This window comes from Lepidochelys olivacea (genome assembly GCF_965140295.1).
Source record: "Lepidochelys olivacea isolate rLepOli2 genome assembly, chromosome: 6".
Lineage (NCBI taxonomy): Eukaryota > Metazoa > Chordata > Testudines > Cheloniidae > Lepidochelys > Lepidochelys olivacea.
Genome location: NC_140416.1, coordinates 8,629,099 through 8,640,454, shown reverse-complemented (window position 1 = coordinate 8,640,454; position 11,356 = coordinate 8,629,099). Strand labels below are relative to the sequence as shown.

Sequence of the window (11,356 nt, the reverse complement as noted above, 5' to 3'; positions counted from 1 at the left end):
TGCCGTGCTGTGCCATCTTTGATTTGCTCTGCCCACTGGCTTGTCTTCTGATCACTTCTGCCTTCTGATTCTGCTCTGCCCACTAGGCCAGACTCCTGCTCCGCCCAATAGGTTGCACTGTCTAGACCCTAGTGTGTGATGGGGGGGGCTCTGATGCCAACAGGGTGTGCTGCGCTCGGGGGGGAGGGGGGGCTCTGATGCTGGTGCGGGCTACTCTGACACCAGTGGGGTGCTATTATGCTCGGGGTGGAGGGTTTTCTGATGCCATAAGGGGGTGCTATGCTCAGGTTGGGGGTGCTTCTCATGCCAGTGGGGTGGGGGTGGGAGATGGGAGGTCAGGATGCTATTGATGCCAGTAAGGTCTGCACTGACACCGGCGGGGGGCTACTGTGCTTGGGTAGGGGTGAGGGCTCTGATGCCAGAAGGGGGTGCTGTGATGAGGTTGGTTGGGGGTCTCTGATGTCAGTGGGACATCTCTGATCCATCTCCCATTGTGATTCTCTCAGACCCAGTGCCCTTGGAGGTGAGTGGGGGGTCCATGCTGCTCAGACACCACAGCACCCTCCACCTGTGCCAGCCCCTCCCCCAAAAGGCCCCGGGCTGACAGGGCCAGGCATGAGCCTCATCCACTAATGGGTGCCCCTGCTGGATGGCAGAGCCCAGAAGGACAGACGGAATGGACAGGCCTTGACCAGCTCCCTCCCCCAATAACAGACTCTATCTTCTATAAAAACGCCTTTATTTATAATACAAAACCCGCGTGCGCTGGTGCTGGTGCCACAGTGTTGGGGCCCCCGGGGCCAGGCCCCATGGCAGCAATGAGGGGGCAGGGATGGGCAGTGCCCAGGGATCACCAAGGCATGGCGACCTACAGAACCAAATGGCCCAGAGCAGATATGGAGGAGTGCGGAAGAAGGCCCAAGGGAGGGACGTGGGAGCAGGGAAATGAACAGCAGAGTCCCAGGCCCAGCTCTGGACCCTCTCACCCCAGGCCTGGGGGCTGGGGAGGAGCAGCTCCAACCTTCCCAGGCCAGAGGCCCAACTCCCACCCTCTCGCCCCTCCCACCCTCCCCCCCGAATCCAAGTCCTAGACTGCAGAGGCTGGCTTGGACCATCTCATCCCCTCACTCCAAGCCTAGGGCCAGGAGCGGCCAGCTACCACCCTCGCTCCAAGCCCCAGGCTGCTCCAACCTTCTCACCTCCCACTCATAGTCCTAGGCCAGGGGTCCAGGTCTGACCCCAACTCCCCACTCCAAGCCCCAGGCCAGGAGCTGGACTCTGAGCCTTCTCCCACCACACACTCTGGGGCCAGGGGGCCTGGCTCTGATCCTGTCTTCCCCCACCCCACACTGAGCCCCAGTCCAGTGGTGCCAGCGGTGACCCTCTCGCCACAGGTCAGGGGACCAGCTCCTACCTTCTCTCCCCCAACTCCACCCTGAGCCCCAGGCTGGGGTGGCTTCCCTGATCCCATTGACCTCCCACCCAGAGCCCCATGTGGGGAAGGGGCCAGTTTTGAATCTGTTCCTGTGCCCACTGTGGCAACTCTGACCTTCCCCCCTCCGCCCCAGAGCCCCCTGCCAAGGGGGCCTGGCTTTGATCCTCATCACCAAGAGTGCGAGTGAAGCTCTCTGATGCTAATGGCCCCCATCCCACACCAGGGATTGATCCTTTTTTTTTTTAATGGCCAGCTTTGATCCTCTTGGCCTCTCCCCTCACAACCCCACACCAGGGGCGGGGGTGGGTGGACACTCAGCTCCCTCACCCCACCAGTTCCCCTCAGCACCATTCCCAAGGAACTGTCTCCTTGCTCCCCATCTCACAGGGCAGGCTCTAACTAAACTCCCACTCCCCCTGATTGGGGAAGACACTAGCCGCAGGAGTCATGCTCCCAGGTGTCTGTGCCCCACAGTGCTAGCAGTGGGTCGGTGCCCAGCAGGATGACCACCCTGGGGCTGGCCTCACAGTCCATGCCTGGTGCTGACTCCAAGGGGGAACAGGCGTCCCCATGCTCAGTGCACACTCAGACTGGGGGTGGTGCGAGGGCCCTGGATCCCCTGCTCCCGAAAGGTGACCTTTGTGCAGGGGCGTTCTCGTGCTGGGATGGGCAATGTAGCAACGTGATCAGGGAGGGGGAGGCCATGCTGCTGGGGGTGTGGCTGCAAGCCCCCCCCCTCAGTCCCAGCCGTTGTCCTTCACCATGTGTGACATCTCAATGATGAACTTCCCCTCCTTGTACTTCTGGCTGGTCTCGAAGGCCTGTTCCTGGGGGAGGGGCGAGAAAGCGGAGCGTCTGAGCCTGGCCCGTCCTCTAGGGCATGCTCTTCTCCCCAGCAGAGGGCACTGTGACCCCAGGGAGGGGGAGGAGCCTGCACTGCCAAGACCCCTCAACAGGAGGTGCTATTACCCCAGGGAGGGGGAAGCCTGTACTGCCCTCCTCAGCCGGGGACACTGTGACTCCAGGGACAGGGAGGACCCCGCACTGCTCAGCCCTGCCCTGCGCAGCAGGGGGCATTGTGACACCAGGGAGGGGGCATAGTCTGTACTTTCCCAGCTGGGGGTGCTATGATATGGGGGGATTCCTGCAGGGCTGGAGCAGTACTCACATATTTCCACCCCAGGGTGGTCTTGCAGCTCTCACAGAAAATGTCGGCCACAGAGTGGAGCCCAGTGAGCAGGAGGCGCTGTTCAGCTGGCCCGCAGCCCACGTTAACCCTGGCACCAGAAAGAGGAGCAGAAGGGGACAAGGTCACATACTGCCTTCCACCCCCAGATCCCCACAGCCCTGCCCCTGTGGGGTAAGTTCCCTCTAAGCCGCGCAGCCGCCCAGCAGTCCATCAAGTGTCACACACTTCAGGTGCCCCTCACCCCACCGCCGTGCTGCTCCTGCCCTCTGCCTTGGGTTGGACCCCCTGGCCAACTGCTCTTGGGAGCCTCCTGCTTGCTGTGTAGAGCGGAGAAGGGGAGGTGGGGACACTTATGTCAGGGTGTCCCCCTCCCCCTGTACCCCATTTCCACAGAGCAGGGGGTGGGGACACAACAGAGCTCAGGAGTGGGACATGGGACGGAGCTTCCTGGCAGCTGTTGCTATGTCTGAACAAGCAGGCTGGTGACTGCAGATCTATTTAAAGGGGCAACATGTCTCTCTCTCACACACCACACTGTGTATGTGTCTCTCTCTCTCTCACACACACACCCCACCCTGTGTGGCTCACATACACACCACACTGTCTCTCTCTCTCTTTCACTCACACACACATACCACTGTGTCTCTCACACTCACCTCCCAACACATATTTGTATTGTTGTTGTTGTTCTTGATACTTCCTACAATGCACATATATTCTCTGTAATTTTATTCTTTCAAAGTGCTGTTTTTTTAGTTTCTGGACTGGTCTATGCATTTCATAATTTTTATTTCTCTCTTAGGCTTAAATTTAATTTTTGAGTAGTGAGTTCTAAAATGCCTAACCTGTCTTGGCTGGAGTAATTATCCCTATGGTAACTTTTAAAATATATATATCTGTTTTTTGTTTCTACTGGTGGCAATGCACATGCACATTACCTCGATACTGGTGCACATAAAATTCATTTCACACATGGATGGAAAAAATTAAGGGGAACGTTGCTGGGGGGAGTGGGGGTTGAATTCAGCTGCCAGGTCCCCTAGCAGCTGTGGGAGAGTGCCATGGTGCCCTAGCAAACATACAGCCCATACAAAACCAGGCCGTTCAGGCTTAACCCCCAGGCCCTGCTGTGATCAAAGCACAGGAGCCTAGCCCTTCCCGTGTGCTGGGCCGAGCTCCATACACAGCCACACTCCCATGCTACATACCCACAGCCAGAGCAGCTTCAGGCATTCAGACACCAGGCACTGGATGCCAAAGCAAATCAAGAGCGTGTCTTTTAAATATTGTCTGGTTTTGAGCCAATATTGGGTTCTATTTACTACCCAGCTGGCACCCTTAGGGACCACTTGCCCCAGCTTTTCTCCCTCACAGGAGAATGTGGAATGCCCATTAAAAAAAAGGGGGGGGGAAGCTGAGCTCCTCCCAGCACTCCAGAAGCTGGGGCTTTAAGAGAAACTACTGTGCAACTTGACACCTCTGAGGTGAAGTGGGACGGGGGCTGAGCTGGTGTCTGCGCTCAGGACTTACTCAGGTGGGGAAAGAGAGACCCATGAGTCTTGCAGGGGGACAGGAGTTCAAGGGGGCAGAGGCTGTGTGGGTTTGGGATCGGATGGGCTCAAGGGGGAATCAGAAGGGGCTGACTTGGGGGGCAGAGGCTGTGAAGGATTGAGGGAGGACAAGGTCCCATTCCTCCCTCATTCTCTCCCCACATGAGCTACTGCCAATGCCTGCCTTTCTCCCCTTCCCCACACACCTGTGCACCTGCAGGGAGAGCACAGATAACTGGGGAAGAGCCACAGAAGCTCCTGAATCCCTGCAGGGCAGCTGGGGCTGGCTCTGGCCAGCTTGCAGGGGGACCCCAAGGAGATCGCTGTGGCCCTATTGCTGCCCTCCTGAGACACTGTCCCTGCCCCAAGGGCCCAAGCAGGCTCCCATGCCCCCCGCTGCAATCTGGCAACCTACCCCATAACCACAGCTGGGATGAGCAATTAACCACAAGCCTGACCCACTATGCATGGTGCCCTAGAGACCCTCAGAGCTCACAAATGGCAGCCAGCATTGGCATGCCCCAGGGCCAAGAGAGCTCTGCTGCCCCCATCGTAGCCTGCCCATCCGAGCCACCTGCCATCTGGCCCATCTTAGCCCCTATGCTGGGGTCTCTAGCACTGTTCCCTCTAAGCTGTGTGCGCGCACACAGATCCTAAACCCCACGCACACAGTGAAACACCGCACACACAATAATTTGCACAGAAGCACAAAAATTTGCACAGAATAATTTTTTTGCACACACAGCCTGTCAAAACTTAGAGGGAACATTGGTCTCTGGCAAGAGGCGTCTCTCGGAGAGCCAAGCTGCAGTGCCATGTGCTCCCTGGGCAGCCTGGTGCTGCGGCCAGCGCTATGCCTGCCTGCTCATTCATGAAGGGAGCAGGCCAGTGTCCAGCCTGGACAGCTGCAATGGGGGCCCCATTGCTGAAGGCTGGGCTGTCAGCACCAGTGTCCAGGGGATTAAGGAGGATGATCTAACAGGACCTCAAGACTGTCACCGTGACAAAAGGCAGCCATACACCCACTTGCTGGATGGGGCAGGTGCTGCTTCTTTGGCCAAGGCCTCCCTCTCCCTACCCCACATCCAAGGTTTCCTCTAATCTAGGCTGAGCAGTGACTATTCCCCTTCCCTGCCTCACTGGGTCAGATCCTATCATGGGTGAGCAGCTGTGAGAGCCTGGCTCAGGGATTTGGGGCAGAGTTGAGTCTCACTGATGCACTGGAGACGCTGCAGATCCCTAGTGGCTTCATATAGAGCCTGAATGGGAAGGGGGGACTAGCTGGGCCTTGGTGTCGAAAGCTCTGGGGAGGAGCAGGCTCCCAGCAGGGCCCCATGGAACTCTGTCTGGGACAAATCAAACTCACCCAAGGATCCCTCCAGCCATCAGCCCACACCAGCGTGTGAGACAGGGTCACCATGTGGTCAATGGTAAGAGCTGCTCCTAGATCAGGGGTGGGCAAACTTTTTGGTCTGAGGGCCACATCTCGGTATGGAAATTGCATGGAGAGCTGGCTAGGGCAGGGGATTGGGGCACAAGGAGGGGGGATGAGAGCTCCAGCTGGGGGTACAGACTTTGGGGTGGGGCTGGGGATGAGGAATTTGGGGTGCAGGAGGGTGCTCCGGGCTTGGATGGGGGGGTTCGGAGGGCAAGAGGGGGCTCTCAGCTGGGTCAGGGGATTGGGGCACTCGGGGGGGGTGAGGTTTCGGCTGGACGTGCAGACTCTGGGGTGGGGCTGGGGAGGAGGGGTTTGAGGTGCAGGAGGGTGCTCCGGGCTAGGATCAAAGGGTTGGGATGGCAATCAGGGCTGGGGCAGGGGGTGGGGGCACGGAGTGAGGGCTCAGAGGTGCAGGATCTGGGTGGCACTTACCTGAAGCAGCTCCTGGAAACAGCAGCCCATCCCGCCTCTGGCTCCCATGCAGAGGCAGGGCCACTTCACTTTGCGCACTGCCCTGTCCGCAGGCACCACCGCCGCAGCTCACATTGGCCACGGTTCCCAGCCAATGTGAGCTGCAGAGCTGGCGCTTGGGACGGGGGCATTGTGCGGAGCCCCCTGGCTGACCCTGCTTCCGGGAGCCATGCGGAGCTGCTGCACGCGCAGAGCGGAGCAAGGCAAGCCCCTGATCCTGCTCCCCAGTGGGACCTCGTGGGCTGGATTAAAAGGTCTGATGGGCCGGATACAGCCCGTGGGCCATGGTTTGCCCACCCCGTCCTAGATCTGATGGCATCACTAGGAGTGTCTGCTCCTGGGGGAATTCTGCACCACTGCGGACGTATAGAATTCATGTGTCCCACAGTCTTTTTTTTCCCCGCAGAAAATACATTTCTGCCCAAGATATGCTACAGTTCTTCCTTTAGCCCACCAGAGGCCACTGTGGGGCCAGAACAATCAGCAGCAGGAATGCAGCCAGCTGTTCTGGCACCACAGCAGCCTCTGGTGGGCAAAAGGCAGAACTGCAGCACTTCTGGGGCAGAATGTATTTTCTGTGGGAAAAAAAATTCTGTGCGTGCCCAGTGGTGCAGAATTCCCGCAGGTGTAGAGCGAGGAAGGCCTGGGAGTGGCCTGCTAAGAGCAGGGAACAGAGATTACTTTATTTTGGGACTTTGTGAGTTTTGTTTTGCACACTGATGTTAATAAATCCAGCCCCTAAGGAGGGGTGGCTGAACAGAGAGCAGCCTGTTTGTAGCATTTATTGAGGAGCCCTGAAGAGGGGAAAGTGAGGCACGCTGCTACAGAACCTCCCCTGGCCACAAAGGGGCACTTGGGAGGTTGCTGACCCTTGCTGACCCTCTAACACCCTCCCAAAGGGTGGCATTAACAACCTTGCCCATCATTAAGCAAAACTGTGAGAACCAGCCAGCAAAGAGGGCATTTCTGTTGTTCCCACAGAACAAACTGGTCCTAGCCTGATCAGTCTCTGATGCAAAGCAGATAAACTCATTGCAGTGAGAACCACGCAGCTGCACTACTGAGCCAAGGCAGCAAGGAGCCACCATGCCACCCACAGCCTCAGACAGCAGCCAAACCACGGCCCTGGAAACCCTAAATCCTTAGGGCATGGTCTGTCCAGCTCTGCCTTCTCTCTGCCATGTCATTCATAGATTTCAAGGCCAGAAGGCACTGTTGTAAGCATCTGTTCCGACCTCCTGTATAACCTAGACTAGAGAACTTCCCTGAATTAATTCCTATTCAACACAGAGCAGATTTCTTCGAAAAACATCCAATCCTGATTTTAAAATGGCCAGGGATGGCGAATTCACCAGGACCCTTGGTAAGTTGTTCCACTGGTTAATTACCCTCACTGTTAAATATTATTTCCTTATTTCCAGTCTGAATTTGTTTATCTTCAGCTTCTAGCCATTGGACATTATACCTTTGTCTGCTAGCCCAAAGAGCCCTCTATTCTCACATTTTTGGACCAGAGGTAGGTACTTCTCGAGTGTGATCAAGTCACCCCTTAACCCTCTCTTTACTAAGCTAAATAGATTAAACTCCTGGAGTCTATTACTAAAAGGCAGGTTTTCCAATCCCTTAATCATTCTTGTGGCTCTTCTCAGACCCCTTTCCAATGTATCAACATCCTTCTTGAAGTGTGGGCACCAGACCTAGACACAGGATTCCAGCACCGGTCACACCAGAGCCACATACAAAGGTACAATAGCCTCTCTACTCCTTCTCGTGATTGCTCAGTCATGTTTGGTCATTGGCCATGGCCACCTGTAAGCCAGGGACCAGACAAGGGAGAAGGTTCCTAGATACTTCTATGTCAATAGCCATTGCTGTTGGCAATGGGATGGCCCATTGGCTGAGTGGTAGAGGTTGTGATCCCCTGCCAGAGTTGACAGTGGTGTGGCTGTGGTGGATTTTCATCACCTCCCCATTACAATCCCAGCCCCTTGCTGGGATCACCCTGGAGTGGACTGACAGGGAGGACCCTGGGCTTGGAGATGAGCCAACCAATATGAGACATCTTTGGGGAGAAAGACCCCCGCGCAAGAAGTTTTGGAGGTGGGGCCTGACAAGTTACTGCCAGCTTGAGCAGGGAATTGTCTGCTGGGGAACAGTGCCGAGACATGGGGTGTGGTATGCTCTAGTGGAGCTCAGAGAGTGAGGCATATTGGGGCAGGGTTATACATCACCATGAGAACTGCTGTTATTCTACCCCAGGACTCACCACCAAGGAGACCCCATTCCAGAGACTCCACCTTTGGAATGGGGGGCCCCTCTTGCCTCTGAGTTCAGATGCCAAAAGTCACCCTCTCTTGGGTCATGTAGAACAGTGATGGCCTAAATTATCAGCTCTTTGGGGCAGGGACCATCTCTGGTCTGGGTCTGTACAGCGCCTAGCACAACAGGGTCCTGCTCCACAGCTGGGTGACCAAGGCACTACCGTAATACACCTAATCAATGATAACGACTGCTAATATAGCTCTAGCTGCTGCCTGCTCCCTTCTGACTGGCTGCAAACTCCCCACCCTCCCACCCCCACCCGTACTCTCCCCCTCTTGTAACTGATGGAGTGATGGATCACGGAGGGGCACTCACACAGAATTGAACAGGTAGGCTCGGCCATGGCTCCCCTGGAAAGACTGCAGAGACAAAGGACAGGAATTATACCCTGCCCCCCCCCGGTCAAAAAACCCCAACCCTGGCCCCCACCATCCACCTTCATTCACTGCCATGGGGAAGTTACAGCACCCAGGGCCTTGCTGGGCACCGATAGGGCATTGCCATGGGCAAGATTGGCAGTGGCAAGGCATGGCTGTGAGGAAGCTCACAGTGGTGGGGTCCTCAGCTGGGCAACAGCAGGGCACAGCCCTGCAGAACCTCACAGTGCCAGGGTACATGGCCTTGGGGAAGCCTGGTGGCTGGTGCAGGTCCCTGGCAGGCTGGAGTGGCTGTACCTTGGAGATGAGCTCATCATGCTTGGCCAGGTGGGCCTGGCAGTGCACACAGCTGTAGGTGCGGTGGCAGTGTGGCAGGTAGCTGCGGAAGGTCTTGGTGGGCAGGCAGGCAGCAGGCGGCCCTGGCTCACAGCTGGGCATGACAGGCTGGAGGGCGATACCCTGGCGGGGTGGGGGGGTGGGCGCTGTGCACCCCCCACACAGTCGGTCGCAGGTGAAGCAGCGAAGCAGGTTGGCTAGAGCCGTGTTTCAGGGTGGGAAGAGTTTGGGGGGGCTGCACAGCCAGGGCCCCCCCAGATGAGAACCAGGCCGAAAGGGGAGTCACCTGCAGAGAACGAGAGAGAGGCAATGAATCAGGGGGGTCACCCCTATGGCCTGCGCTCCCTCCGCCTGGGAGACTGGGAAGAGTGCCCTCTGATGGGGAAGGGCCGCCCCAGCACTCAGTGCCAGCTCTCTTCTCCCTCCTGCGCTGCCCCCCAACCCAGGAAGCACCCCCCACTGGAGCTAGAAAGGAAATGTACAGTCCTGGGGAGCCAATTCTCCGGCTTGCCAACCTACGCCCCTGTGCTGGGGACAGCACCCCCTTCTGGGACAAAGGGTTAGTTCTTGTCATGTGGTCTCTTCTCCCCATGCTGCTGTCACTGCCGGATGAGAGCGCCCCATGCTGGGACAGACCCATTCCCACCACTGAGCCCCAAGTCTCCCCAGCTCCCAACCCCAGCCCAGAGACAGTGCCCCATGCTGGTCACTGCCCGGAACTGCCTTTTAAAAAACCCATGCCTGAGTTTGGCACCAGCCTGAGACAGCCCCCAACTCACTGCACAAGTGTCACGCTCCCTCCTCGCTAGTGGACAATGGGCTCACACACTGGGGTGGCCCAGTGCCAGAACCCCACAAGGTCGGTCCCCTCTTTCCCACCCAGAAAATAACGTAAGGGACCAGAGGGGGGTGTGAGGCGGAACGTGACACCTGGGGGAGGGTTCTCAGGGATCCGCTCCCCGCAGACAAGGGAAATGGAGGAGGATCTGGCTTGGGAAAGTTGCAAGTGGGATGGGGGGAGGGGGGCTGGGCTCTCGTCAGGGGCTGGATTGATGAGTGATGATGCACAGGAGGGGAGAGACCCAGGCTCCGTTTGCGGGGCCAGCCGCTGCGGGAGGGCAAAGTTTCTCCGTGAAGCCCTTTGCGCTCAGCCCCCCCGTCCGCCGCCCCTCACCTTGAAATCTCGTCCCAAGAGCCCCGTCCGTCCGTCCCGCGGCCGCTCCTCCGGCGGAGGGGGAGCACCCTGGGGCTGTGCGGGGCGCAGGGAGCCGGCTCAGGGGGCCGGGGGACCGCGGCTGGGGGGCGAATGGGGCGCTGGGGCTCGGGCTGGAGCCGAATGTGGCTGTGTGTTGTGGCACCGCATCATAACATTGAGTCATTCCTCCCCCCCCACCGCTACGTCAGAAAGGGGCTGGGAGGCGCGGGGAGGGAGGGAGGGAGGGGGCCGGGGCCACTGGGGCTGGGCTGCGGGGGTGGGGGGCGCAGTGATTGGAGGGGGGTGAACATGGGGCAGGGGTGGAGCGGCGGGGGGGAAGGCTCAGGGCCAACAGTACCCCGGGATGTGCGGGGGGCGCACAGGTAATAAATCATGTATTGCGCCTCTGACGCAGGGAGAGGGGAGCGAGAGACAGCTCGGGATCACGGGCTGCAAATCTGCATGCTTCTCAGGCCAGCGTGCGCCCCCCAGCACCCAGGCCAGGGATCCCTGTTGCACAGAAACTGCGACCTACGTGGCTGGAGATACCCAGCGCACTAAGAGCCCCAAACCCTGACGCCCCAAATCTGTGACAGCCCCAAGCCCTGTCCCCCTGATCTCAATGCCCCAAAGCCTGGCAGGCACATGGCATGTCGCTCCCACAAACACTGGCATCCCCAATCTCACTCCCCCAAACTCTGGCACCCCTTGATCTCACTGCCCTAAACATTAGCACCCACATGGTATGCTGCTCCCCCAAACATGGGTACACCCTGATCTCATTGCCCCAAACACTGGCACCCAGATGGTATGCCACTCCCCAAAACACTGACACCCTCTGATCTCACTGCCCTAAACACTGGCACCCACATGGTCTGCTGCTCCCCCAAACACTAGCACCCCCAATCGCGCTCCCCCAAACACTGGCACATGGCAAGCCACTCCCCCAAACACTGACAGCCCCTGTTCTATGACAGCGCCAACACTGATAGCTGAATCTGCAACATCCCCAAACATGGACGCAGTTTTTGCTCCCCCAAACA

At 58.1% G+C, this 11,356-nt stretch overlaps 1 protein-coding gene across 1 annotated transcript; it reads right to left on the bottom strand.

The window, feature by feature from the left end:
* Positions 1-1,079: 1,079 nt before the first annotated feature.
* Positions 1,080-10,488, bottom strand: YPEL4 (yippee like 4). The gene is made up of 5 exons (XM_084631611.1): positions 10,293-10,488; positions 9,080-9,404; positions 8,721-8,764; positions 2,604-2,712; positions 1,080-2,262 (listed from the first exon to the last, which is right to left on the bottom strand). The coding sequence occupies exons 2-5, from the start codon at positions 9,218-9,220 to the stop codon at positions 2,173-2,175; spliced, it is 384 nt and encodes a 127-aa protein (XP_084487737.1). The 5' UTR covers positions 9,221-9,404; positions 10,293-10,488; the 3' UTR covers positions 1,080-2,172.
* Positions 10,489-11,356: the final 868 nt, after the last annotated feature.